The 22,064-nt window shown below is 54.5% G+C and overlaps 2 protein-coding genes across 2 annotated transcripts in view; both read left to right on the top strand.

The window, feature by feature from the left end:
- Positions 1-5,059, top strand: part of Nudt3 (nudix hydrolase 3) — a 41,676-nt gene extending 36,617 nt beyond the window's left edge. The window contains exons 4-5 of the mRNA XM_052162925.1: positions 1,597-1,681; positions 4,612-5,059. Coding sequence (XP_052018885.1) covers positions 1,597-1,681; positions 4,612-4,778 — 252 coding nt within the window. The 3' untranslated portion in view covers positions 4,779-5,059. The remainder of the gene's footprint in view (positions 1-1,596; positions 1,682-4,611) is intronic.
- Positions 5,060-19,481: 14,422 nt separating this feature from the next.
- Smim29 (small integral membrane protein 29) lies at positions 19,482-21,897 on the top strand. Its single transcript, XM_052163380.1, has 5 exons — positions 19,482-19,570; positions 20,507-20,686; positions 20,820-20,845; positions 20,974-21,079; positions 21,179-21,897. Exons 2-5 carry the CDS (start codon positions 20,576-20,578, stop codon positions 21,242-21,244), a joined length of 309 nt encoding a protein of 102 aa, XP_052019340.1. The 5' UTR covers positions 19,482-19,570; positions 20,507-20,575; the 3' UTR covers positions 21,245-21,897.
- The last annotated feature ends 167 nt before the right edge of the window (positions 21,898-22,064 follow it).

Raw genomic sequence — 22,064 nt, 5'->3', positions numbered from 1 at the left:
TGTCTGTGCGTGCCCGCCTGTAAATGCGTGCCTGCAGACCTGAGAACAACTTCATACGTCATTCCTTAGGAGCTGTGGACTTTGGATTTTGAGAAAGGGTCTCTCACTGGCCTCTAGCTTGAGTGCCAGCAATCCCCCTGTCTCACTCCCCAGTGGTTACAGGCTTACCCTCGGTACTCAGCTTTGTCTCCTGGGCTCTGGAGCTGACAGGCCCCAAGCATTACAGAGCACCGCCTCCCTCCGGCCACTCACCACTCCTGCTCTTCCAGCTGAGAAGAGAGGCAGGGCGGGAGAGGAGAGGATGCGGCCTCGCTCAGCCCCTTGGCCCCGCACACCCTCAGTCTGTGCGCCCTTTCCTAGTCACAGCTTCCATCCCTGTGTGGCTGTGGCTGTGGAAGAGGGAGGAGGGGGGTTAAGCTCAGACCTGAGGAGTGAATGCTGGACCGTGCTCCACCACGGAGAGTGCCGGACACCGTGGCATGCACGAGAGACGGAGGCAAGAGGAGCTCCGTGAGTTCAAGGGCAGCCTGGTCCACATAGCAATTTCCAGGACAGCTAAGGCTACATAGTGAGACCCTGTCTCCAAAAATAGAAGAAGGAAAAGAAGCAGCAGCATTTGCTGTTTTTACAGAGGACCTGAGTTCAATTCTCAGCACTACCTCTAACTACTGCTCCAGAAGATTAGACACCCTCTAGCCTTCAGGGGTGGGTACACCCCCCCCCCCAAAAAAAGCATATTTAAAAAAAAGAAATCTGGGGCTGGAGAGATGGCTCAGTGGTTAGGAGCACTGACTGCTCTTATGAAGGTCCTGAGTTCAAATCCCAGCAACCACATGGTGGCTCACAACCATCCGTATTGAGATCTGACGCCCTCTTCTGGAGTGTTTGAAGACAGCTACAGTGTATTCACATATAATAAATAAATAAATCGCCGGGTGGTGGTGGCGCACACCTTTAATCCCAGCACTCTGGGAGGCAGAGGCAGGCGGAATTCTGAGTTCGAGGCCAGCCTGGTCTCCAGAGTGAGTTCCAGGACAGCTAGGGCTACACAGAGAAACCCTGTCTCAACAAATACCAAAAAACTACACAATAAATAAATAAATAAATAAATAAATAAAATAAATCTTAAAAAAAAAAAGAAATCTGTCCAAAGTGTGCCATCTGCCCTGGTGGAACCCTCTTTGGACAGAACAGCAGAAGCAGAGGGCACCGCACATCCTGGCTGTCTGTCTGTGCTGTGTACAGTGATGCACGTCCCGGCTGTCTGTCTGTCTGGGCAGTGTATAGCAGTGCACGCCCTGGCTGTATGTCTGTGCTGTGTGCAGCAGTGCACGCCCTGGCTGTCTGTCTGTGCTGTGTGCAGCGGTGCACGCCCCGGCTGTCTGTCTGTCTGTTTGTGCTGTGTACAGCAGTGCACACCCCAGCTTTCTGTTTGTCTGGGCAGTGTACAGCAGTGCATGCCCCAGCTGTCTGTGCTGTGTGCAGCGGTGCACGTCCCGGCTGTCTGTCTGTCTGTCTGGGCAGTGTGCAGTGGTGCTGCTTTAGATATCTCAGCCCACTAAGGAGCACCTATCCTTTGTCCTTTTGTGTCCTTAGAACCAGGAGAGGAAGCACAGGACGTATGTGTATGTGCTTATCGTCACGGAGGTGCTGGAGGACTGGGAGGACTCGGTGAACATCGGTAAGTCAGCACGGGGAGACTGAAGAGAAACTAAAGACATCAGTGTCGACAAGGCGAGGTTGCGAATAGGGGCAACAGGTGGAATCATGTCCCTGAACAATTAGATATGTCTCCTCTCCTAAAGGGCTATCCTGCTACACCTCCTGAGCAGAGGCTGGCCTCGGGCCCCTGCCAGGCTGGGCTACTCAGGCCATTGGACCAATGATGAGCGCAGGGTGCAGGCTCCTGCCTTCCCTATCACGCCTCTGGGCTGGATCATGCAGAGGCAGGGGGCTTGCTTAGATTGTGCTGGGACCTGGATTCTGTCCCCAGCACCACAAAATTTTCAAAACATCAGTCAAGTGTGCAGGGTTTGAAAAGGAGACTGAGATGGGTGTGCCGTGTAGCTGTCCTTGCCACTTAGCCTGGCAGGGGCCACACCTGGGTGGTGGTGGTGGTGGTGGTTTTGCTGTCTCAGTGCATGTGCGTTGTCGCTTTGCCGCATGTCTGTCTGTGAGGGTCTCAGGTCCCCTGGAACTGGGTTACAGACAGCTGTGAGCCACCGAACAGATGCTGGGAACTGGAGTTCAGGTCATTGGAAACGCCGCCAGTGCTCTTAACCTCGGAGCCATCTCTCCAGCCCCACAGCTTGAAGGCAGCATCGCTTGTTAGACCCAGACAAGCCTTCTCCTCGCTCGTCAACGAGGGCATCTGTCACATATTCGTAGCAGGGGTGGGGTGGGTGTGCTCACCCCTGACCTTCCTGCCTAGCCTTGCAATGCTGAAGGTACTGCGTGCCCTGGCCACACAGCCAGCCCCCCCATTACTCTGCCACTGAAAATGTGGGTCTCATGTAAATCGCCAGTCAGCGATTTTGAAATGTTCTCGGTGCTGTGTGCTGTAGTCTGGGAAGTGTCTAGAACTGCAGACGGGTGGAGGCAGAGTGTGCCCTCAGAGCTTCCTTGGAGTGTGAGGTGGACAGTGGATGATGAGGTGGCACACACACATACACACACACACATACAAACACAAACACACACGCACACCGTCTGTCGTGTCTGAGGAAACAAAGGACAGTTGGCACTGAGGGCATGATAGGCCAGCGAGCGCTGTTGTCTGTGCAGCATGCGGCCCGGGCTCCCTTCTGGGCGCTCTTGGCAGGGCTGCCTGTGCCGGGACAGTGAGACCGCAGAGGCCCGCCCTTCCTCAGGCTGCTTGTACGCCACATACTCCTAGGTCCTAACTGCTGACTGCAGGCTGGTAATGCCCCTGACAGGAAACGGTTAAATGCCCGAGGTGTCCCCTGAATCGTGGCTTGGGACCTGGCTATGTGGTCAGTTCCCCCACTTGATGTGTGTGGATATTGTGCTGTGTGTGAACCACATGCATGCTCAGTGCCCACAGAACTAGAAGAGATACCCTGGAACCAGAGTTACAGAGAGTTGTGGGCCACCTTGTGGGCTGGCAGCTGAGCCCAGTTCTCCTGGGAGGGGGCCGGAAGCACTGAGCCTCCCTTCGACCCTGAGTTTCATTTTTATAATATAGAAATTTACATAAACAATGTAAAATTTTAAAAGAACCAACTACAATTACACAATGTAACCCCTGGGAGTAGAGAGGCGGCCCAGAGGTTGACAGCACCAGCTGCTCTTCCAAGAGGACCCGGGCCAGAGTCCCAGCACCCGAGTACTTGCTCACAGCCCTCTGTGGCTCCAGCCCAGATCTGACTCCTTCTGGACTTGGGACATCAAGTACACATGTGGTGTGCAGACATACACAGAACACTTAGGCACATAAGATAAGTAAACCTAAGGGGGAGTCAGGTTCTAATTAGATTAGGAACTTGGTGCCAGATATTACTGAGGAGTTTTCTGTAATTAGTCTTCAGGACAGACTAGGAAGTAAGCTCCACTTGCTATCCATCTGTATGTGAAGAAAACAGGCGCTGAGGAGGCCATAGCCTTCCCGAAGCTCCTTCACAGCCTGGCTCTGGCCACACTGCCTCTATCTTATCTGCCTCCCTCACTGTGGGAGGGGAAGCCAGACCTCCCGCTTCACACCAGTGTCCGCACTGAGACCAGTTTGCCGCCCACAGAGCCAGGAAGCGTGTGTTTATACAAGAACCATAAGCCAGTTGTGGTGGCTACGCCTTTAGGACTAGCACTCTGGAGGCAGATGCAGGAGAACCTCTGTGAGTTCAAGGCCAACCTGGTTTACATAGCACTGTTCTAAACCTCCAGAGCAAGCTACATAGACTGTGTCTCTCAAAAAATAAAACAAAACATTAATTTTAATAAAAGTAGCCTTGTAGACTAAAAGTAGAATAGTAATTTGCTAAGTTGCATGGTGTTTTGTTTTTGTTTTTGTTTTTTCTAAATTAGCAGTGTGCTGTGTGTGCTTGATTTGGTGCATGTGGTATGCCCACCCACAGCTTGCACATGGACCCAGTATCCAGCTCTCTGGAGTTTTACCTGGTTTCAGAGCTCAGCTCAGCTGCCAGGTTTGCATAGCAAACACAGTAACCCCGAGGGGGCCCGCTAGCCTCTTTTTTTCTGTGGCGGATCCATCGCTTACACAGTTCTTTAATTGAAGGGAGTCACCCGCCATGCTGGTCCGGGCAGCTGGTGCTGGCTGACCTCTATGAAGAGGTGGGGATGGAGCATGAGAGGCTGCCTGTGGGGCACCTGCTGTGACTGCTGCCTCCCACGGGTGTGGCGCTGGCTTTACTTGTATACGGAAGGGAAAGTAAGGAGAATCAATGACTGGGGACAAATGGAGGTAGGCTCTCACTTAGCCCAGGCTGGCCTTGGATTCCCTGTGTAGTAACCAAGGATGCCCTTCAGTTCCTGAGCCTCCCTCGTGTGAGGTCTCAGGCACTGCTGCTGCTAAGCCTGACTCCCTCAACTGTGCTCGCCGCACCAGCCCCTGCTCAACTCTTCCTCTTCCCACAGGAAGGAAGAGAGAGTGGTTTAAAATAGAAGACGCCATAAAGGTGCTGCAGTGTCACAAGCCCGTGCAGGCCTCGTACTTTGAGACGTTGCGGCAAGGCTACTCCGCCAACAATGGCACCCCTGTGGTGCCCACCACCTACTCCAGCTCCATGCCGGGCATCAGATGACTGCAGACTCTGTAAGAGCCGGAGAGTGGAAAGCGGACTGAAGTGTGGCTCTCCTCACCACCCCTCACCTCACGGCCTCTGTCACCCAGGCATGGCGGGCAATAGAGAGGGCGCACTGAGGTGCTGCTGTGGGCTGTGGCGTGAGGCGGGTGGGTGTGGCATGGTGGGAACTTTTCTCTTCCTGAGGGTGGGGCTGGGTATAACTCACAAGCACTTTCCTGCATGCCCGTTCCTCCTGCGCCCTGCCCTCTGAGAGAGGGCCCCTCCCTCCTTCCTTCCTTCCCTCCCTCCCTCCCTCCCTCCCTCCCTCCCTCCCTCCTTGGGCTCTGAACCCCATTTGTCTCGTCCCAGCCTGGCCAGATATTTTCTCTGATTTTTTGTTTTTTTCATTAAAAGACACCCATGTGCGATAAAACTTTCTAAAACTCTGTCCTGTAATGTGCTGTTGAGTCCCGTGGGTTGGCCATGCTCCCTCAGGACGCATCTGTCTACACAGTGTATGCTGACTTATGACATGTAAATAAGTGGCTTAGAACGAGGACTGTAACTGTTCAGTTTTTCAAAGTTTTGGGGTTTTTTTTTCCCCTTTTCCTTTTCTTTCCCAGGTATTTCTGGTTTGAAGCCCCTTGCTCTTCAAGTTTGTTTAATGCTAGTAGCTTGGCGGGCTTCCTGTCCTCTGTCCCCAGCCATGTGGAGCCTTCCTCTTGCTTCTGGGACCCTGGCCCTCTAGGCCATTCCCGTGCCAAGGAGAACAGAAAGGGACCTGTTGTCTTTTCTGTTCCCAAGCCTGGACAAACAGTGGTAGAAATCGAGTTCTGCCCGATGTGCTCACAATAGACGTTAAACTGGACACCTTCATGGTCTCAGAAACCAGGCCATCGGGCCCACGGCTGTCCCGCTGCCTCGGGTGGGGGTCTTTCCATAATGCTGTGTATTGCTGGCTTGGCCTCTTACCCTTGTATGCCTTACGCCACGCTGACCTGGGTATGGCCTCATGCCCTGCACCATCTTCTGTCCCCGTGCTGAGAGGCCCCACCGAGGTCCTGAGAAGTCACAGGGAACCGTGTGAGCGTGGATGTGCCAAGGGCTGACCAAGAGCACGCTCTGACCATGAGCTTTCTGTCCGCCCGGCGTGAGGGGCCCAGCCGAGAGCTCTGGCTCGCTGCAGGCTGAGGTTTGTGCCCAGCTCACCTGCCAGTTGGGGTCTTTCGTGGGGAAGTGAAGGGTTCCGGGAAGGGCCTTGAGCAGGGAGGGCAGAGGGCAGCTTAGCCTGGCTCAGCAGGAGCGCGGGACTCTGTGCGTTGCCTATGTTGAAACATAGCCAAGATGTGAAATTAAATAGTACTTCTCTTTATTTAAAAACTAATAAATATTCAAACTTTGAAAAGCTCTTGCTCCTTGTTCCACTGAGGGGCGTATGCGCACGTCAAAGCCCAGCACTCTGTGGCACCAGCAGGTGGACTCTAAGTTTTACCTGTATCTAGTTTGCATTTCGTACCCCAGTGTCGAAACACAGATTTCAACTGTGTGGGGGAGGGGGCTCCCAAGGTGAGTGGGTAGGGACATCACCATGGGATCTGCGTTCAGAGGCAGGCTTGCTAGTTGTGGGTCCTGCTTGTGGATAAAGCTGTTTCTTGTTGCCCGGGTTAGAGCACCCTGAAGTCCTGTCCTCACACACACAGGAACCTTAACCCCAAACCATGTTCCTCTGGCTCAGCTCTGCCTGGGCCACGTAGCTAACGGTGCTGGGCCGGGGCTTGCCTGTGAAGGAGGCTGCCGGCTGCCTTCTTGGGCCTCTGTAGGTGGACCTGACTGGGCCCAAGTGAAGGCCAGTTTCAATCACTGTTGGTGTCACTGGGTCAGTGAAGTCAAGTGCACCAAGTCCCCTTCAGTTGCCTCAATGCCTGTTGGAGCAGTTAGCAGAGGTTCAGCCACCAAGTCCAGCTAACAGAAGCCAGCTCTGACCAGCTCCAGAGTCGCCGTTGTTGGGTTTGCTGCGCCCTGAGGAGCAGGGCTGGTGTTTTTCCTCCCTGGCACGGTCAGCATGCTGGCGGCTGTTGCTGGCATAATTAGAGTCCTTTTGTGATAGATTGGTCAGAGCTACGGCCTGAATCCAGACTCTGTCACGGACATTGAGTCCTTCCGATTTTCCCATGCTTCTCCCCGCCTGATGGGAACCAGTTCCCGGGCTCGGACTCCGGGTCACAGTAAATTTGCATATCCTAGATTCTGTTGCTACAGAAATACCCGTTAGATTCCACCATACTCCTGGTAGAAGAAGAGAGCATAGAGTGTTTTTAAATTTAAAACATGTATACTTTTTTGTTTGTGACTGTAAACATTGGAGAACTTAAAGTGAGGTAATATGATCTTTTTCCTTTTTTTTTTTTTTTTGGATTTGTTTTTTTCGAGACTGGGTTTTTCTGTGTAGCCCTGGCTGTCCTGGAACTCACTCTATAGACCAGGCTGGCCTCGAACTCAGAAATCCGCCTGCCTCTGCCTCCCAGAGTGCTGGGATTACAGGCATGCGCCACCACCGCCTGGCTCATATGATCTTTTTGAAACAGGAGTTAATTCTGTGCATGTGTGATTTGAGAACAAGTGAGAAGCAGGGTATAGTTTAATAGAGTAATTATAGAGTAATACTTATAATCTCAACACTTGGAAGGCTGAGGCAGGAGAATTGCTGCCATTAAGAGTAGCCTGGGCTCCATAGCCTTTAAGAGAGGGGACAGAAGATGAAGAATATGAATCAGCCGGGTCAGACTTTCTGTGGTAGTGTCCCAGAAGCTGCAGCCACTGACCGGAGCCCTGAGCCCCATCTTTCTTCTCAGCACAGGCGTGGGCTGGACGGTGCAAAGGCAAGCCTGTCACACTGCATGAAGAAGCCGCCCCATTGCCCAGCCTGCCCTGCCGGCTGCGCCCTCAGCTTAGAGCGGGCACAGAGGACCTTGGGCCTTGTGCCACAGGGCGCATGCAGACAGAGGCTGCTGGTGGTCCTGCTTCCTGCAGCCGTGGGGAAGCCGGGCCAGACACTTCCCCTGGGAGTGGGTCAGAAGTCTGTAACTGTAGCTGCAGCTGCGTGGCGAGGCTTCTTAGCGGTGGGGATACTGTGTGTGGATAGGAGTTGGGACTCTGCTGAGGAGAACCCTGCTCACAGGGCTGCTTACCGCCACCCTCTATTCTGCCTTTCTCTCCGATGGCGCTTCTCACCGGAGGCTGGTTCTGCACCTGGAGATGGGCTAGCCCCTGTGCGTCCCTGCGCCTGTAGCCTGCTGCCCTTCTCTCTCTGCCGCTTCCATGCCATGCTAGGCCACAGCTCAGCCCGAGCGACACCCCCATCTCGGGTCACAGAAAGGCCTGAAGCAGCACTGTGGCTTGGTTCTGTTTTGAGACTCGACCTCACTGTACTTGTTCTGGAACTCACTATATAGACCAGGATGGTCTTGAGCTCAGAGTACTTGCCTCGGCCCCCAGAGTGCTGGGGTGAACGGCCGTGCCACCGCGCTCAGCCGAGCAGGGGGCGCTTTGTCAGCAGTTTGCTGATTTCACACGTTTGGAGTATGCTCTGAGCTTGTCCCAGCAAGATTTAGAATTGAAGGGGAGGGCAGAAGAGCGCTGACTGCTCTTGCAGAGGTCCTGAGTTCATTTCCCAGCAACCATATGGTGGCTCACAACCATCAGATCTGACGCCCTCTTCTGGTGTCTGAAGAGAGTGACATTGCACTCATACATAAAATAAGTCTTTTAAAAAATAAATAAATGAATTTTAAAAAGCTGTAATTGACAATACTTCTGTGTAAGATTCAGAAAGGCTATCCTCATCTTGACAAAAGGGGGTCAAGCAGAGCAGTGCAGCCCATTGGTGCTGGAGGACCAGGGAAGACACTTGGCTCTTTCTCGAAAGATGCTTGTGCCCGCCCTCCGGGGTGGGGCCTGTCTCCTCTAGCTGTGGCAGCCTGCTAGTGAGCACCCTATCATTTGGAGTGTCCAGGAGCAGAGCCCCGTGTCCTGTCAGTAAAGCTGTTTTCCATGTCACTTTACGGCATTGGGTCACAGGTTGATTGCTACCTGAGGCTGTTCTGTGCTGTGGGCCCCGGGGCCCCTCCCCGTCGTCCACAGCTCTGCGTGAGGCCGTGGCTTTGCGCGAGCCTACAAACCTCTTAGCTGGGTCCTGGGAGGCTGTGAGCTCGATCACGGACTGGAGCGAGGAGTGCCTCTACCCCACAGTGTGGACTGGCGTGTCCACCTGGCCCTTTTCACTTGTGGCATTTGGGCCACACCTGAGTGAAGCCCAGTAGTCCGTGAGTGTGGCTCTCTGACGTGATGCTTTTTAGAGTCACGCCTGTCCCTAAAGCTCCCTGTACAATGGTTCAAGGAATGTTAGCGAGTCTTAGAACTCGGCCTGTGCCCTAGGGAGGACAGCCGGGGGCGACTGTTCTCTCACGGGCCGCAGGGCCTCCCTCCACTGGGGAGGAGGAAGGCCTGGTGAGGGGCCTCTAGAAGGTGGAGTCACCGCCTTTTCCTTCCCTAGTGACCAGTTGTTTGCTCAATCCAGGTTTCCGTCACAAAGAACCAGTTGTGAGCCCCGACTCTCATCTGGCTTATTAGGCAACACTGGAAAAGACCTTTATTCTATTTAGTTGGGGTTTTTTGTTTTGTTTTTGTTTTGTTTTTGTTTTTTGTTTTTTGTTTTTGTTTTTTGCTGTCCTGTAGCTTCCTCTATAAACCAGGATGGCCTCAAACCCAGTGATTCACCTGCCTCCGACTCCCAAATGCAGGAATTAAAGGCGTGTGTGCCACCTTGCCTGGCTTTAGAGAGGTCTTTCTAACCTCATGGGGAAAAGGGTGCGGCGCCTCAGCCAGGCGGTTGCTTGGGCCTGCAAACTCCTGCAGGCCACCTCCTAGTTTATGCTGGGTTTCTGGCTCCCGGCCCCCGAGCCAGTGGCTGTCAGTAGCCTCACCCCGCTTTACACAGGACCAGCTGAGCCTTCGCCTCAGCCCCTGTGATGGAGAGACAGCTTGCTGACGACAGACATCTAGTGCTGGTTGTGCCTCCTCGCCTGCAGTTCAAGAGATCGGAAGATGAAGGCTACTTTGGAGAGCCAGGAAGGGCTCCAGGGAGAGGCCTGGGGAAACTGCCATTCACCCTGTGGTAGGATGAGGAGGCCTCTCTCAGAGAGTAGGAGGAAGGGAGGCTGGACTCACAGCCCGCAGCCAGCAGGGTGTGCTATGCAGTGTGGCACTGCAAGTGACAAAATTAATTGGTTTGTTATAAACGAAACAGCCTGTGGAATGGTTCCTTGCGCCTGTTTTTATGGTCGGGACACTTACAGCTGGCCATAATCAAAGACAAGGTTGGTGTTTAAAAGGAAAACTGTAGCACAGATGGCTCCCGGGCGGGTGACTGCGCGGAGGAAGTCTGTTGCTCCTGAGGGCTGTGAAGAAAGGCGAGTGCCGCCCACCCGCCTGGCCCTGGCGGAACATGGAGAGCCCGGCTGTGCCCAGCTCAGAGGTCTTGGCCTTCATCCCAGCTAGAGCTCTGGGGATGGGCCTACGGCAACACACAGGTCACAGTGGCTGGGACTCGCCCAAGTATCCCACCTCATGGGGGCAAAGTAGCCGCCATATTTATCTTTCCTGCCCCCTTTAGACGTTTTAGCTAAGGCTAAATGGTCAAATTTAGTCTGCTCTCCAGAGCTGAGACGGAGACTCAGGCCAGATACCCCGGGGCCTCACATGGGAGACAGAGAGATGTGACATGCCACCCGGTCTCCTGAGGAGGCCCTCAGGTCGTGCCAGTGAGCTGGGTAGGACATTCGGAGAGGCCCCTGGAGCGAAGGAAGGGTTGCTGTGGGCCTTAAAGCTCCGGGCCTCGGAGCAGGAGAGGCGAGGCGGGCGCCCGGGATGGTAGCGCCCTCCCTCCCGCCCAGCTGAACGGGCTTCCTGGCCCTGGAGCCCCAGCAGCCGTGCCTGTCGCTTCTTGGAAAGTCCAGCATTTCCTCTTGCCACCAGCCCGGCCTGGCCCCCTTCCAGGGTCCTCAGAGCCCTGCTGGGGAGGCCTTGGCAGAAATGGAATCCCGTCCTGAGAAAGCAGAAGGAAGCGGAGTTTGCCTTCCTCCACGCTGTGTCCTCCTCCTTGGGTCATCACCTTGACCCTGGGCTGGGGGTGGGGGGCACGTGGCAGGCGCCGCCCCTCCGCCCTTGCCCACAGCCCAGAGGGAGCCCCACAAGGAGGACTCCCAGAGCACTTGTGCACTTGGGCAGCATCGCCCCCTCTATAAAAACAGATGCTCACCCTTGTGGGCGACGCCCTTGCTCCACCCTTGCTCCATGCTCCCCAGCCTCCTCCCACTGAGCTGGCTTCAGCCTGCGGGAAGGGCGCTGCAACTGTGACTTGTGAGCTGGTGCCACCCGATTAAAATCAGTGTTTGACACACGTCTGTCAGGGGCCTGTTCTCTGCTTCCCATTGGCTTCCTGAGGTGTTCTGAAAACCTGGTTTATTTATTGTCAGTCCGGGAGAGCATGTGCTCGCACGCGTGTCACGGCGCACGTGTAGACATCGGAGAACAGCCTTAGGGTGCCAGCTTTCCGCATCCACCGTGGCTTCGGTTCCCGGGAGCAACTGCCAGTCATTCTGGGTGAGCAGCCGCCGCCTCTGTCCACTGAGTCACATACGTGACCCCTCAATCCTCTGATTCGGTCTCCGCCCCCTTTGCTGGATTCTTGAGGTCAGAGATGGTCCCATGGAAATCTCTCGTGACCTGCCATTCAGAGAGCGGAACACAGCACAGGCGCTGGGCGGTTAGGCTCTGTTCTCTCCCCCTCTGCACTGTTGGAGGGCCGGAGAGCAGGGGAGACGCTGTCCCCCTGCGCTAAGCATTGGCCAGGCCCACCCACCCAGCCGGGACAGCGTTCAGCAAGCCCTGTCTTCCTGGCCGCCCCACGGAAAAGGCGCCTCCCCTGCTTGTCTTTGAGATGCGGGCTTCACTGTGAAGCTTCATTCTGACTTCAGGTTCATAGGGCAGGACCCCATTCTGAACTTGAAGAACATTTTTAGTTTAATGAAAACCAGTATAGTGAGGTCTCCATAGAAACCCCCCAAAACCAAACCAAACAAAATCTGTGCTGGAGAATACTGCATTCATGCACTTGGTGTACCCCTGATGCAGGGGAAGGGGGAGGCGGGGGGCGGTCACATGGCAGCTGCCCCTGAAGACTGAGCCCCTAGAAGCCACATCTACGAGGCACTGTCGACTAGGGACGGGCTACAGACGGCTGTGGATGAAAGGCGTGGTGAACCGCGACCAGATAAACCCACCCATCCCTTAGCAGACTGGGCTGGCTTCCGACCTGGGGAGTGGAAGAGAGGCTTCCGGGCAGAAGTCCGGAGGACCTTGTGCAAAGGTGAATGTGTGTGACGCCATCTGGGTGATGATGACAAAGGTCAGTCCAGGTCACCTCAATGGCGTCACCACCACTGCCTCACGGCAGAAGGGTAGTCCCTGAATAGCACTGACCGACTCCACCGTGGGATGGCTGCCTGTCACGTCAGAGGGCCTGCTCCTGAGTTCAGATCCCGTGCGCTTCCGTTGTCCCCCTGGAGGAGGCCCGAGTCAGCACAGGGATCTCACTGCTCTCCTCATGTTACATTTTATTTTTTGAGATTATAATTCCATCATCCTCTCGTCCCTTTCTCCCTCCCATGTGCTCTTCCTTGTTCCTTCAAACACACGGCCCCTTGGTTTCTTGTTTGTTTTTGAGAGAGAGAGCCTCTCTCTGAAACTGAAGCTCACTGACTGACGGCTGGCCAGCAGACCCTGGTGGTTCTCTAAATGGCGGATCCTGAGTCTCCACCTCCCCAGCTCTGAGGTTTTTATCTGAGTACCAGGGACCAAACTCAGCTCACAAGGTTGTGCTGTGAGTTCTTTCCTGACAGAACTGTCTCCGCCAGCGCCCGCTCTTCTTTGGTTTTGTGACAGGATCCCATGTAACACGGCCTGGCCTTGAACTCACGATCTTCTTGGCCTCAGCTTCCTTAGCTGGGATTATAGGTGTGAATCCCTATCAGATGAGCCAACCATCCTGTACTCATAACTGGGTGTTAAACAGGACAGGCAGATGGCTCAGTGGTTAGGAGCACTGGCTGCTCTTCCAAAGGTCCTGAGTTCAATTCCCAGCAACCACATGGTGGCTCACAACCATATGTAATGGGATCTGATGCTCTTTTCTGGTGTGTCTGAAAATAGCTACAGTATATTCACATACATAAATCTTAAAAAAAAAAAAAAAAAAAGACTTCCGCCGGGCGGTGGTGGCGCACGCCTGTAATCCCAGCACTCTGAGAGGCAGAGGCAGGCAGATTTCTGAGTTTGAGGCCAGCATGGTCTACAGAGTGAGTTCCAGGACAGCCAGGGCTACACAGAGAAACCCTGTCTCGAAAAAACCAAAGCCAAAAGCCAAAAAAAAAAAAAAAAAAAAAAAAGACTTCCTCTGACCCACATCTTACTGACTATGCCTGTCACATCAGTGGTTGAGGTAATTCTTGGGGCAAGTCACAGTATAAGACTGTCTTCCTGCAGACTGATGGGGATTTGTATCTAGAAAAAAAGACATTAAAAGTTTTGACCTGGGTTCTGGAAGGAAGTCATCCCAAAGAAAGCAGGATGGCTCCTGCCCTACGCGGACAGGCTCTGAGTTCCTGCCGGCCGCTGTGGGCCTTCCGCTCACCCTTGTCCGGGTTCGGCCGCCATCCCTGGAGATCTAATCATGAAAAACCCGTCGCGAGCCGCGGCCTTTCTGCTGCAGGCTGACTTGGGGTCTGAGGTTAGTTTTCTCATCACGGTCTCATGACACCCAGCGGGCACCAGACTATCCGAGGATGCAGCCGTGAGCCTCCGCTCAGCACCCTGAATAGCAGCCCTGTGCCAGATGTGGGACTTAGCGCCGCTTCCAGCCACCCGACCCGGAGCTCTTTGGATCCTCGAGTGAAAGAGACGCACCAGTAGCTAATTTTTGAAATGCCTGGACTCACGGGCTGAGCAGTTGTACTCCTCCCATGGCTAGAACACATTTTCCGCCGTGGTACACCTGAATCTACTTTAACTGCTCTGTTACCTTCTGTGAGGCCCACTGGCCTGTGCTGTCCAGGATGCGTGTGGGCGGCCCTTCCAGCGCTCGGATGATCTCCCCTGCTGCTCTCAATCTGATCGCGTCTCTCTCCAGTCCCGGTGATTCTCTTTCTTCCATGCTGATCTAAGGCCCCGCCCCTTCTCCCTCTGCCCAGCCATTGGCTGCTGGCATCTTTATTGATCAATCAAAAACCAATAGGGGACGAGGCCCTTCAGCGTCTGGACATCAGAGCGTTAGCCCCACCCCCACCCCCAGCAGGCACAGCCCCCAGGCAGGCACCTGTTTGGGCGACAGATGGCATGAAATGGGAGAGCTAACAATCCGGAGAGTGGGGGGAAGGGGGGCTGTGTCAGGACCACAGAAGGAATGGAATCCTGCTGCCGGGGAGGTGTGAGCTCACGTCAGACCTGGTGCGGCTCTGCCATCGATGATCTCTGATCTGCCAGCCTCAGTCACCGTGTTCCTAAGCGAAGTGTGTGTCACCAGAGCTAGGGTGGGGGTAAGATAAAAGTCCAGGTCCAGTATTTTGGGAGGTGGCAGTATTTTGGGAGGGTCTGGAAACCTGGAGACTTAGCTATGGGAAATGGGTCTCATGCGGTCGATTCTCAGGCCTCAGTTGTCCCTGGTACCTTGCTGGCTTGCTGTTTCTTGCCCCGTATGGCTTAAACAGCTAAGCACCGGAACTCGCATGCGTGCACACACACATGAGGAAAAGCAGCCACCCCTGGCTTTAGGTTGCCCCTGTTCTGTTGTCTGTTTTCTCAGAGCTGGGCAGGACTGTGCTCACTAATACCACAGCAGACAGAAGCCGGAAGGTGACAAGCCACCAAAGGCAGGGCACAATGACTGAAGGTCTGAGGGTAGCCCAGACTACAGAGCGACTTCAAGACCTGCCGGGGCAAAAAGCATCGCCGGGCGGTGGTGGCGCACGCCTGTAATCCCAGCGCTCTGGGAGGCAGAGGCAGGTGGATTTCTGAGTTCGAGGCCAGTCTGGTCTACAGAGTGAGTTCCAGGACAGCCAGGGCTACACAGAGAAGCCCTGTCTCGAAAAAAAAACCAAAACCAAAAAAAAAAAAAAAAAAAAAAAAAAAAGGATAAAAATAAAAAGCATCTGGGTGGTGTACGCCATTAATCCCAGCACTCAGGAGGCAGGAACAAGCTGTGACTTTGAGGCCAGCCTGGTCTACATATGAGTTCCAGGAATGTAGCCAGGAATACATAGACTGTCTTAAAACATGGAGATGGGTACATAGATAGATAGATAGATAGATAGATAGATAGATAGATAGATACTTGGTAGACACACGTAGGTAAGTAGATGGTAGATACTTAGTAGGTCAGTAGGGTCATAAATACATAACAAACAGCAAAGGGCTGGTGAGATGGCTTGTCCAGTAAAATCATGTGTCACCAAGCCTGACGACCTGAGTGTGTGGTTCCTAGGACCCACATAATGGAGAGAGCGCCAGTTACTCTGAGTGTACTGACCTCTGACCTCCACACAGGCATAGCGACATACATGCCTTTACTCCCTGCGCTCAAGAAGCAAGGGCAGGCTTGTCTGCACAGTCTCGCTCCAGAGAGGGCGTGTCGGTTGGCAGGAAACTTGCCTAGGATATACAAGAACCCGGGCTTAATCTCCATCGTTCTCAGAGAAGGCTCAGGGTGAAGCGGGTTCTTCCCAACGGAGGAAACATCTGAGGATTTCTGAGGATGAGGAAACCCTGGCTGAGGAAATACCTTGGCCTAGTACTGGGGACTTTGTTGGTTTTGTAACATGGTGGCCATGGTGGGCAGTACTGTGAAAATGGTAAACTGAGGCCAGGCGGCCTGGCAGGGAGGCCAGCGGGGACTTTACACAGCAGTGCGGCAGCACTGCCCCCGCAGTGGAGCCTGCAGTGACCGACGGGTGCCTTGCAGTTCCTGGGTCCTGGAACTTGCTGCGGTTCCCCAGATGCGTTAGACGCCACCACTGCGCTTCCAGTTCAGCGCATGCTCAGTGCCCCACTTTGGGAAAAGCTCTCGGATCTTTGCCTCTAAACTGGACTGTGTCCCCTCGGACGTGCCCCCGTTCTGAGGTGCTCTCGGAGAGAAGAGTCTCTCCCCATAGCTCAGGGTTGCAAAGCAGGTTCCTGGGAAATTCAGGCTGGAGAAAACACAGCCAAGTGGCATCCTGAAGACAACAGTAAATGGAATTTGTACCCAGCAACAGTCCACTCAGTGCATCTCAACACTGAGAGATGGACGGATGGACAGACAGACAGGCAGTGCACACGCTTCCCTGGCACCTTGGTGCAAAACAAGCTGCCCTGGGGGCCTTGGAAGCAGGGGGAAACTTAAACGTAAGAGGCTGGCGGAGCAGAGCAGGGCTGGACGTGGGCTCACCACCCAGACTGGCAGCCTCCTCAGCTGGAAGAACTGGGGTAACATGGCCACAAGCCCAGGGGCACGGGTAGAATTCCAGACCACATGGAGGAGCTGATGAGAAGAAACAGATCGGGAACAAAGGCCGTGCCCCACTTCCGCAAGCTCCAGGGCCAGCAGCCGTTGTGGCGCATGTGCAGGAGCCCCCGACCCTTTTTTTGAGGACATGAAGCCAACACTTTGACTGGACCCTCCCGTTTCCCATGGGGCCACAATATGCTCAGGGTTTTTGTAATATTGGAGATTAGAGCTCCCAACGCTAAAACAACCAATGATAGGATGGAGAGGCAGTCAGCAGCCGTGGATGCACACACTGGGAAGTCACTTGGACAGAGCCAGGAGGCCTATCTTTAGCTACATAATGAACCTGAGGCTAGCCTGGGCTACATGCAATCCTCGTCTAAAAAGAAGAAAAAAAAAAAAGAGCCAAAAAACAGAAACAACAGAGGAAGCTAGCCAGGCATGGTGAAGCAAGCATGTAGTCCCAGAACTTGGGAAGCAGAGACAGGAGATTATCGATGCAAAGGTAGCTTGAGCTGGAAAGACCCTAGTACAAATCTATTTTCAGTCACTCAAGAGGCCCAGGCCAGTGAAAGATCGTATCTAAAACATATGGAGATTGTCTTCTGACCTCCACACACGTGTACTCATATATGTACACGTGTCAGCCTGCCTGTGGGGCTGAATAAAGGGTGCTTGTAAGCCACTGCACATACTAGGAATTGAACCATCTGTCCCAGTTTTCCTTCTCTTCCTTCCTTCCATTCTGTTTCCTTATAGACGGGGCTTCTCTGTTTTAGCCCTAGCTGTCCTAGAAGTCTCTCTGTAGACCAGGCCTGGCCTTGAACTCACAGAAATCCACCTGACCTGGTTTCCCAAATACTGGGATTAAAGGTATGTGCCACCATCACCAGCTTTTTTTCTTTCTTTTTGAGATAGGATCTTTCTGTGTAGCCCTGGCTGGAACACACTACCTAGACCAGGCTGGCCTCAAAGTCAACAGAGATCCTTCTTCCTCTGCTTTGTGCCACCACGCTTGCCTGGCCTTTAATTATTACTAAAACATGTTTGCTCTAGGCAGTGGAGGCCCTCGCTTGTAGGCAGGCAGATCTCTGAGTTCAAGGCCAGCCTGGTCTCCAGAGTGAGGTCTACCCAGAGAAACCCTGCCTTGAAATGAGAAGAATAAATTGTGCCAGATGAGGTGGCGCAGTGCCTCTTTGGGCATCCACGCGCACAGCCTGCTCTGCAGACCAGAACCTGTCTCAAGAACCCTGTATTCCTTGGCCTTTCAAAATGAAACAGTTCGAATTTGTGATTTTTCTGTGTCAGCTCTGGGCGGTTTTCACTTAAAGATAATTTTTATTATGAGCTTGTTTCTTTTCCTGCCTCTTCCCAATACCTCAGGTTTTTTGTTGCTGTTGTTCTGTTTATTTGATACAGGGTCTTTCTCCGGGCTGCCCTGGAATTCTATGTAGACCAGGCTAGCTCAAACTCAGACACTGCCTTCCTCTGCCTCCTGAAAGTTGCAGACTAAATATGTGTGCCACCATACCTGACTCCTCCAGATATTTTTAAGTTGTTTTTTTTGGGGGGGTGGGAGGGGATGCTGGGGATGGAACACAGGGCCTCTCGCATCCTAAGCAAGTACCACACACAGAGCTTCAGCTCTGGCACTTAAGGTCCATCTGAAGAACACCTGGTCCTGACTGCCTTTGGATTCCCTGAAGGTCTAAAGCCTAAGTTGTCTTGTCTCTGCTGAAGGTGACAGCGGTTGCCCCTGTGATCTCCAGGCTGAGGGGTTTTTGTTGGTTCTTTCCCTCTCCCTGATCCTCCACATCAGGTGGTACTATCTAAGGAAGAGCTGGTCAAGTTTCCCATTTGTCCGGTGCTTCCCTGTTGGGTCTACCTCTGCTGTCAACTATCCTTCTCCAGAAGGGTCAGAGGAGATCCAGGCCTGGCCAGACAGAGTCACTCACTCACAATCACCTGGTAGGCAGGAAATGGCGAGCGGGTCTAGTTCTGGGTACCTCACATCTGCCTCTTGGGGTTTCTCTGCAAGCATAGGGCACCTAGGCTGCCTCCTGTCTTCATTACCATCTGATTGATTTGGGAGGCTTCGCTTCACTCAGTAGTACCAATCTTAGATGGCTTTCAACCCAGGCAGGGGAGAAGGAGCCGCGTGCAGGATTATAGGTATATATACAGAAGCTCTAATCCGCATTCAGAGTAAGTGTAGGCTCCATGCAGTGGATATATGTCCCGCTGGTGCTGGTGTGATGGCATAGGCCTTTAATCCCAACACTCTGGCAGGCAGGCAGAAAGGAGAGGTAGATGGAGGTGAGGAGGAGGAAGGGAAGGGAGAGGGGGAGAAATGGTGGGAGGGGAGAAAGAGAGCTGGCTCAGCGGGTAGGATGCTTGGCTACCACTCAGGAAGCCTAGAAAGAGAGAGAGAGAGAGAGAGAGAGAGAGAGAGAGAGAGAGAGAGAGAGAGAGAGAGAGAAAATGTTGCATCCCATGTTGATGTGTGTCTTGCCTGCATCACCTGCTTTGCCTAGTGTCGGCCGGCGGGGCACACTGGAAATGGTTGTGAGCCACCTCGTGGGTGCTGGGAACCGAATCTGAGTCCTCGGTAAGAGCTGTAAGTGTGCTCTTAACCACTCAGCCGTCTCTCCCTCCTAAACATGATCCTACTCAGATTTCTGCAGTCTGAGTAACTTTAAGGGTCAGGCCATGACAGCCTGGACACAGGCTTACCATCCAAGTGGTACCCCGCTGCTCCATCTGGGCTCCCCACCACCGCCCCGCACCGGGGGAAAAAGCTCCGAGGAGCTTCACGTTCGGGCTCCGGTCCCACGCCATCATTTCAGCTTCACGACAACCTGCTTTGAAGACGTGGGGACAGGAAGGAGGGAGGCCCTCGGCCACCGCCTCTACCCGCGGACACCCAGTCCAGTCGCCGGGAGCCTGCGGTGACCGCTCGCCCCGCCCGCCCGTCCCTGTGCAGCGGGGAAAGCGCGCCGCTCCGCCACCTTCCCTCTGCGCGGCCCTCATTCGCCCCCTGCTGCCGCGGCGTGGACACTGCAGGCTCCCGTCCAGCCCGCCCACCCGCCTCCGGATTGGCCACTGTGCTCGCTAAGGCCCCGCCTTCTCTCCCGGTTCTTTGATCACGCGCCGGAGGACTCTTCCGGGGCCAGAGCCAACCCGAGGTGTTGCTGTCAGGGCTGCACGGCGGGAGGTAAGGCATGGCCGGGTTGGATGGGCAGCAGCAAGCCCGCACGGAGCAGCTTGGGGTGCCGGGGTTCCAAGGTGCCCAGGCAGGCATCGGCCCCTCGACACCCCCCTCCCAGTACCCCTGAGCCTCCCCGCAGCGTGGGAACCGTCTGTCCGCCGAGGCCGGGTCAGCATCCTAAGAGCGACCCCATACCTTTCCGGTTCTGGCTTGTCCCCCTCGACCTGAGACCGAGAACTCGCGACTGGGAACTGGCAGAACCGACCTACGGACATGGGGCAGTTAGCCCGTACCTCTTCCTGTCTCTGAGAGTCCCGGACAGGAACTTGGGCCATCTCAATGCCGCCGCCCAAGGGTGATCTCGTCTCTGATGATGGGGGCGATCCTCTCTCCACCTCCGCCTGTCAGCCCTGGCCGGGAGGGGAGGGACATAGGCGGAGCCCCGGGTATACCAGAGGCAGGTGACCTCATCTAGGTTAGATATTGCCCATCTATAGTGTCCACACTCGTACCTGAGACTGATGCTGAGGACCGTGTATAGGGTTACACCGGGGTGTAGGTCGCAGGCCTGCGGCTCCTAGCTCGCAGCGTGGCAACGGAACCAGAACCCCCTTCCCATGATCCTAACGCACCCCTCTACCGCAGTGCCGTCCCTGCTATTTCTCTTTCCCTCCGTGTAGCCGTGCACCTGCACCTAGCCTTCCCCAAGCAGTTGACACCCTGCAAATGTCTACCAGGCATCTGAGCTAGGCCACACCCTCTTGTTTGTAGAAGCTGGGCAGGAAACAGGCAGGCTTGGCTGGGATGTCGGTCTGTCAAATCTGTGCTCAGAGCCACGGTTACCAGGGGGTCATCTTAGTGTTTGGCTATAAGTTACCCTGGATTCCCAGACCTGCTTGTCACCATAGGTACAACTGATAACCACCCTTCCTCCCCCCCCAGGGGAGGCGCCCTCCCGAGGCCGGCACTGCCCATGCAGCCCACCCACTCCGCCATCTGGCTACTGATGTCATGAGTAACACGACAGTGCCCAATGCCCCCCAGGCCAACAGCGACTCCATGGTGGGCTATGTGTTGGGACCCTTCTTCCTCATCACCCTGGTCGGGGTGGTGGTGGCCGTGGTAAGGAGCCCTCATACCAGATTTACCTGGGGCGGCCGCCTGCTGGGTGGGCCTGGTTTGGTGGCCATAGCATCTCAGCTGTTATTAGGCCATCTCACCTCCCAGGCCCCACAGCCCCGTGTCTCTGTTACAGGTAATGTATGTGCAAAAGAAGAAGCGGTGAGTGTCCCAACTCCCTGGTGCTATACCCTTTACCCTTACAGAAATGGCTTCCTTTTTGGCCCAGTGGTATCCCTGATAGCGCAGGGCTGGGGTCTGGGCTGAGCCCTCGCCCTCCCGTTCCCCAGGGTGGACCGCCTTCGCCATCACCTGCTTCCCATGTATAGCTATGATCCTGCGGAAGAGCTCCAAGAGGCTGAGCAGGAGCTGCTGTCTGACGTGGGAGACCCCAAGGTGAGGGCGTTTCTGGATCAGAGCAGCGATGCGACAGACAGGCCATCCCCCCCTTTAAACAACCAGGTACTCCTTAGCAAATGCTGCTCTTCCCCACAGGTGGTACATGGCTGGCAGGGCAGCTACCAGCACAAGGGGATGCCCCTGCTGGACATCAAGACATAACCGCCCACAGGCCACCACTGGTCACCCGCCTGGATAGGTACAGGGGCGCCTGCAGCTGGCAAGCCAAGCAAGCCTACCAGGCACTGACGGGCCGCTCTTCCTGTGGAGTGCGTAGCTTTCGCCAGCCTATTCCCATGGTGATGGGAATCCCATGTATAGTTGTACATATTTTGTAAATAAAACTTGTGGCTTCAACTTGGGGTGGACTCCATTGCAGGGTGGAAGAGGTGGCTGTAGGCGGCGGTTTTACCGTGTGATTACACCGCAATTACGGAACTTCACAACAGAAACTGTCCAGAAAATGCTATTTATTCAAGTAACTGCAAATAGGAAACCAGAGGGAAAGCCCCAGGCTGGGACAAATACTGACCACTCCTCCCCCACAGAATAAGGGGAGGTGGCCCTAAACCCTTTTCCCAACAAGTGGGCCCCTCCTCACCCCGCTGCAGCATCCTGGGGCAGGGCCCCATCTTCCCTAGTGTGGGTAGTTGGTTGGTAACCAGCCTGCTGTGCCCCAGCCCCCCTTCCCCTAGAGTGTATTGTGAGGGGGGAATACAGGCAAAACCGGGAGGATGGACATCAGGCGCTGGTAGCAGCAGCAATGGTGGGTGTCTAAGAATGAACATTGAACAAAAAAAAAAAAAACAACACAACCGTCCAGAGGTAGTTTGTGAACAGAGGAAAAGATGGAACCAGAACCTTGGGGGGCAGGGAGGAGCGAAAGGACAAGGAGGCAAGGCTAGCTCCTTAGTGCCCTGCTGGGGAACGGCAGAGTGGAGTGGGGGAGGCGTGCTGGCACCCTGTCTGCCTTAGGTGGAGG

The sequence above is a fragment of the Apodemus sylvaticus genome, chromosome 19 (genome assembly GCF_947179515.1).
Source record: "Apodemus sylvaticus chromosome 19, mApoSyl1.1, whole genome shotgun sequence".
Lineage (NCBI taxonomy): Eukaryota > Metazoa > Chordata > Mammalia > Rodentia > Muridae > Apodemus > Apodemus sylvaticus.
The sequence above is the reverse complement of the archived record's forward strand: the minus strand, read 5'-3'. Positions and strand labels throughout refer to the sequence as shown.

Coding starts and splice junctions, on each gene's coding strand:
- Smim29 (XM_052163380.1), top strand. CDS start 20,576: ATGAGTAACACGACAGTGCCCAATGCCCCCCAGGCCAACAGCGACTCC. Junction 20,687..20,819: donor TCGGGGTGGTGGTGGCCGTG/GTAAGGAGCCCT, acceptor TCTCTGTTACAG/GTAATGTATGTGCAAAAGAA. Junction 20,846..20,973: donor TATGTGCAAAAGAAGAAGCG/GTGAGTGTCCCA, acceptor CCCGTTCCCCAG/GGTGGACCGCCTTCGCCATC.